Source organism: Hyperolius riggenbachi, chromosome 2 (assembly GCF_040937935.1).
Source record: "Hyperolius riggenbachi isolate aHypRig1 chromosome 2, aHypRig1.pri, whole genome shotgun sequence".
Lineage (NCBI taxonomy): Eukaryota > Metazoa > Chordata > Amphibia > Anura > Hyperoliidae > Hyperolius > Hyperolius riggenbachi.
In genome coordinates this window covers 273,821,690-273,828,084 of record NC_090647.1, presented here as the reverse complement: position 1 = coordinate 273,828,084, position 6,395 = coordinate 273,821,690, and the positions used below count along the sequence as shown (strand labels likewise).

Below are 6,395 nucleotides of genomic sequence, written 5' to 3'. Positions count from 1 at the left end.
GAACTAGACAGTCTAGTTCACACCATAGTCATATGTCCCTATTACAGACCAATTTTGGAGGAAACCAATTAGCTTGTCTATATGTTATTAGGATGTGAAAGGAAAATGAAGTGACTAGAAGAAACCCGCATATTTAAAGTTCAGAACCTCTAAAAAGTTGTTTTAAATGAAGAAGGGACTATGGATAGGCCAAAACTTGATTTAATAAATTAGGTAGTTTTTCAGCTTAAAACATTCTGGTTTTTAATCGTACAAAAATGCCAAAATGCTTAGTGAAATTAATGGACAATACAGGAAATCAAAAGAATATCCAACCAATTCTGCATTTGCCAGTTTTTATAGTTACACAGTTGGTACTCTGATAAATGTGATGCCATTGAATAACTGAGACTTGTTAACGTTGACTCTCTAAACAGCGATAATATTACTGTGCTCACTTACCTCACCACAATATAACCATAACTTCCCCCTGCAAGTACCACGAGTTATGCGATTAGCGTACTCAAGTAGTGTGACCGTTGCTATGGCAATGCACATTACTAACAAGCGTTACCATCAGTAACTTGCCTTAGTGTAGCAATGGTTGTGCTACTCAGGTACCGCCGGTCACGCTAATCGCGTAACTCGCGGTACTTGCAGGCGAAAATTAAAGTAATATTGCAGTGCCCATGGTAATATTACCGCTGTTTTGAGAATCAACCCCATTACGTCTAGTAACTAATTTACAGTTTTGTCTTGAATATATAATAATGATTAATGCCTTTATTTCTTAAGTTCTAGCTTGTCTAATATTCAATTTAAGGAAAAAAAACTGTAATAGATGTAAAATATGATAGGGATAAGCTCTAGATAAGATATCTGTCATTCAGATTGTATATTCCCACCCCAAACAGCAAATATATATACTATTTTTAACATGAAAAAGTCATCATTGTAACCAATGAAAGCTAAAAAGGACAGAAAATGATTTGTCTTCATTTGCAGTTAATTTAACTGCCTTTATAGTAGTCATTGTACTAGTAAAACGGCCAGCAATTTAGTTTTCTTTCATTTTGTTTTATTTTTTTAATCAGTGCACATTATTAGTGTTTGCTTAAAGAGCATTTCTCTTTTTTGCATGTGCATTTCTTTTATTTACATTATTGTGCTCTTTTGCAATTTGTCACAGTTTAATAACATTTTTAATGGCACTTCCACTAGGTGTACTAAGCATGTACTACCTGGGTTTAAATCAGCTATACAGAAAAGCACCTATTATCTGTCAGTAGGGATAAATGAGCACACATATAAGAAAAGCTTTATTTTAGCCATGCTACAACTTTATGATATATGCTTCAAAATAACCCCTCCACTCTCAACAATCTCTTTCATACACCATTTTTTTTATTATTACAGATTAAACTCTTAGCTACCCAAATAACGTTTATGGTAAATCTTCTGCCTAAACAGTACAGTGTGAAATATGTGGAAAATCCAGGGACAGCACTTATCTTCAATAATGCACAGCAGAGAGCAATGATTATGGCAGTAACCATTACATTAAAGATTGCAGTATAGTGTAGACCTTTCAGGGCATGGTTTCTAACTGGTTGTTGCATTTAACCTCCTTAGCGGTAACCCCGTGTGTGACACGGGGTAAGCCGCCGGAGGGTGCCGCTCAGGCCCTGCTGGGCCGATTTACATAATTTTTTTTTTGCTGGACGCAGCTAGCACTTTGCTAGCCGCTCCAGCACCCCGATCGCCGCCACCGCACGCCCGATCGCCGCTATCCGGTGCGGCGCGCGGCCCCCCCCCCAGACCCCTGCGCTGCCTGGCCAATCAGTGCCAGGCAGCGCCAAGGGGTGGATCGGGTCTCCCAATGACGTCCCGACGTCGCTGACGTCGGTGACGTCATTCCGCCCCGTCGCCATGGCGACGGGGGAAGCCCTCCAGGAAATCCCGTTCTTTGAACGGGATTTCCTGATCGCCTATCGCCGGAGGCGATCGGCGGGGCTGGGGGGATGCCGCTGAGCAGCGGCTATCATGTAGCGAGCCCTGGGCTTGCTACATGATTTAAAAAAAAAAATTAAAAAAAAACTGCTGCGCTACCCCCTGGCGGTATTTTTCATACCGCCAAGGGGGTTAATCAGTGAATACCTGGGTCACGTGTGAACTGTTGCTTTTGTGTTCTTTGTACAGGCATGACATATCATACTATACTTTTGCTATGGGTAAAGAAGAGCTGCATCGTTTATCCCCAGAGGAAAACGTGTGGTGCTTAGAAAGAAGCGGGCGGGGTTTTACAGCAGTATAACTTGGCAGCAGCATAATGGAATAGCTATTCAGAACACAAACAGGACTGAAGTGTTTTAAGACACTTGGGGTCTGTTTATAATAATAATAATAATAATGTAGGTAAAACACTAATGTACGGTATCGGTTGAAAAGGGCGCCTGAGCTGCCAGCATGAAAAGGGCGCCGCCATAGACATCAATGTTATTTCTGGAAATATGGGCTACAAGGTGTAGAAAAGGGCGCCCGAGTTTTGTTATAGGCTATAAGCGGGCCCCCCTTTGTAGCCCATATTTTTTCGGCTACAAGGTTTTCGGCTACAGTAGGGCGCCCCTTTGTAGTCCATATTTTTTTGGGCTACGAGGTTTTCGGCTACAGTAGGGTGCACCTTTGTAGCCCATATTATTGCCTTTTTTTTGTAGCCAAAGTTTTTATATGGGCTACACCAGGCGCCTTTTTTGTAGCCTAAGTTTTTATATGGGCTACAAGCGCTGGAAGCCAAATTATTTCATTCCCCCACTATCCATGGCGGCCTGGAGGGGGAATAGTAATTAACACATCCCAGAGTATTTTTGTAGCCGAAGTTTCTATATGGGCTACAAGCGCTGGAAGCCGAATTATTTCATTACCCCACTATCCATGGCAGCCTGGAGGGGGAATAGTAATTAATACATCCCCAATTTTTTTTTCTAGTCGAAGTTTTTATATGGGCTACAAGTGCTGGAAGCCGAATTATTTCATTCCTCCATTATCCATGGCGGCCTGGAGGGGGAATAGTAATTAACACATCCCGGAGTTTTTTGTAGCCAAAGTTTTTATATGGGCTACACCAGGTGCCTTTTTTTTTGTAGCCGAAGTTTTTATATGGGCTACACCAGGTGCCTTTTTTGTAGCCGAAGTTTTTATATGGGCTACACCAGGCGCCTTTTTTTGTAGCCGAAGTTTTTATATGGGCTACACCAGGCGCCTTTTTTGTAGCCGAAGTTGGTATATATGGGCTCCACCAGGCGCCCTTTTTTACAGGCGCCCTTTTCATATAAACCCCTAATGTACCTGTATGCTCCTGCTCCTAAAGATAATGGTGTGGCAAAGGAACAAATTAGATTCATTCCTTGGAATCTATTAATTAGAACAGCATTACTGACTTTTGAAGGCAGTAATAAGCTACTATTTATGACGTGAATTAATGTTAATTCTGCACATCTAAGGCTTGGTTAGCAATGGGTCCATTACTGGACCATTTCCCAGAGCAGATAGCAGTAAACAAATAAAGATGGTAAAAGAGCCCATGCTTCCCTATGGGCCTGTTCACAATTGTGCATTTTAACATGTCTGGATTTGTTTCTTGTATTAGAGCAATAAGCTATCCTACACATGCATTTTTTTTTCCAAAGAGTGGGTGTGTTGCAATTCACTGAATAGAATATTCTGCATCTGCTCCTGAGTGCAATGGAGTGCAGAATATCCCTGGAGTGGTACTGGTTATCTGTATTATATGGCTACACTACCACTTTGGCAACTGTGAACTGGGCCTAATTCATTATCCTGAAGCTGGCAAACTGTATACTCTGTCTATTAGGAATGGATGAGAGAGAAAACTGCCCTCTACTGGCCACATATGGTTGTGCAGCTTTGCTATGTATAATTAAAGTGCATGATGAAATCATCATTGTATCCACCAATTTGCATAACTGTAAAGGTGGTCATTAATGATACCATTCTTTGTGCAATCAATTCTCTGATTCAATGTTAATGGCTACCTCTACACTGTGCTATCCATCTAATTGGTTAAGCTTAAAATACAGTTTTGATAAATATAATGTTTTTTTTGTAGTTAACTGGATACGTTAGCTGCCATACTTACAATTTTATTATCTTTATAAATAGGCCCCTTCAATCATTCCTGTACTGGATAGACCCCTTAAATCATGCCTGTTCTGGCAGCAGCCTTGTTTACTGCAAATATTGGCCAAATTACTTGTAACCTTTCACACATGAAACTTATTATGCCACTTCACTTTCACTGCTTCATAATTGTAAAGTGTTAGACCATATACGAAAACACAATATTTTAAAATGGAAAACAAAGTTTCACCCTGAAACATGCATTTCTTTAGATGTGGCCTTTTGATCTGTACCTGCTTTGTTTTTGCGCATGTGAACATGTCCCAATCACAGAAGTGAACATTTTAGTATTTCTGACTGATTGATGATTAACTTGTACTTCAGATTCCTAAGCAGTAAGCACCAGTGTTAACCTTTAAGATTCAATTGGTCTTGCAAAAATAATAGTACATTGGAAAGTCTTGATGAATGCTACAGTACCTTGAAATTAATTTTACATAGAACACCTTTAAAAAATGATTATTACAAAAGTAAAAAGAAAAAAAAGAAATTTGAGGCTAATTATCATCTCTGCTAATTATAGTAATGTCCAGTATTCCTGTGATGCAGAACAGGACGATGGTATTCACAGAATACAATTACGTTTTAACTCCCGTGACTTTTCTTTTGTGCTGCAACACATTATGTAACAGTGTTACACATATTCTTCAGGATTTCTAATGCCTTTTATTTCATTGGCTGCATATCCACTTTTAGCTTAATAATCCTATTTACAATCTTATCAAAAATATGTTATTTACAATTTCTTTTAATTAGTTTGAAAGCTCGCTCAGTTTTTTTATTTTTTTCATTTCATAATGTACAAAAATACCTATTTTCAAGAATTATTTCATTTTTCCCCCCGACTACTTAATTCCAAGGGAAGCACTTCAGCAAAGAAATAGTTTAACTTCTTTTGTTACGGTATGAGAAGTTATTCCATAGCAATATCTTATTTCCCATTACTTCCCCTTCTATGTAGGTTTATTAGATTAACAGTAACTAACTTAAAACAAAATATAGCTTAAGTAAACACAGGTAATGTTATATTTAGTTGAAGAATTCTAAATGACGAATAATTGCACTAAAGTTTTCATTAGTTCATTTTGTTTTTAATCAGTGCTGATCTATGCCCTTAACATTTAGAGCACCCTGCAGTTGTTTTCTATAAATAAAATTGTTTTCACCAGGCAAGAGATTTTTTTTCTCCCATAAAACTTCATTGGAAATGCATAAAATTTTAAATCTCCTTCCGCTGCTAGAGTGGTTTTTATAAAATTGTTTGGAGAGGTTTCTTTGCTTTAGTGGTCTGGCATATAAATTATTTTTAATAGTGACTGGAAACATCTTAGTAATGACTTTTATGTGGCAGTCAAGCTGTTGCAGATTTTGGAGTCCTACGTTGAGCTCTGCGATGATCTGTCATCATGAGGACTGCCATCTGAATTTTCTGTCTCACCTTCAGAGATAGCCTGCATTGGGGCATTGTATAGCCGGCACCTGACACTGTAACGGCTACTGTTTGCAGCAGGAGGCACTCGGGACCTTCCAACCCTTGAGGCTGCTGTCTTTGTTCCAAAACCTTCGGACATGACTCTGGGATTGCAGGGTGATACTGGCGAAAATATTTCACTACCCGGTGACTGCTGTGATGGGTCTTCATAACTATAGGAGGACTCTAGAGGCAAATCACCAGGTGACTTAGGAGTTACAGGACTTTTTAGTATTTCAGTAGCTGACATACGGTAACTGGTGTCTGATCTGCTGCCTTTTTTAAGCAGCAGTAACTTAAATTCCTCATTTGATGTGTTTGACTTTTTGGCATTTCTGTAGATAAGGCCAGGAGTTCTTTGAGAACTTGCTGGCGTTACTGGTTGGGCTGGTACAGATAAAGCTTTTGATTTGTTTTTTCCATTGCTCTCTCCAGAATCTTTTCTTCCAAGAACTTTTCTTTTAGATCTGTGTTATATAAAATACATGTAATTAACTTTTGAATCATGTTATCAGAACTGGCAAAATACAACATGATGAACATATTTATAAGCTAGAACTCAGAAACATAAAAACATTCAAAAGGGTTACATAATAATTTATAAGTATAAAAAAAACAATACTCTGCCTGATGATGATACAACTATCGCTGGTTTTAAGTACAAGCAATAGGTGCAGAAGTTAGTAATCAGGTGAAAATATTTTTGCCTGATGCAACGAGCCAAAGATCTATTTCCACATGGTTAAGT

The 6,395-nt window shown here is 38.7% G+C and overlaps 1 protein-coding gene across 4 annotated transcripts in view; it reads right to left on the bottom strand.

The window, feature by feature from the left end:
* Positions 1-5,245: 5,245 nt before the first annotated feature.
* The window catches only part of NHS (NHS actin remodeling regulator), a 278,573-nt gene continuing 277,423 nt past the window's right edge, over positions 5,246-6,395 (bottom strand). For all 4 annotated transcript variants that reach the window (XM_068268699.1, XM_068268700.1, XM_068268701.1 and 1 more), the window contains one exon: positions 5,246-6,114. In XM_068268699.1, coding sequence (XP_068124800.1) covers positions 5,553-6,114 — 562 coding nt within the window. In that variant the 3' untranslated portion in view covers positions 5,246-5,552. The remainder of the gene's footprint in view (positions 6,115-6,395) is intronic.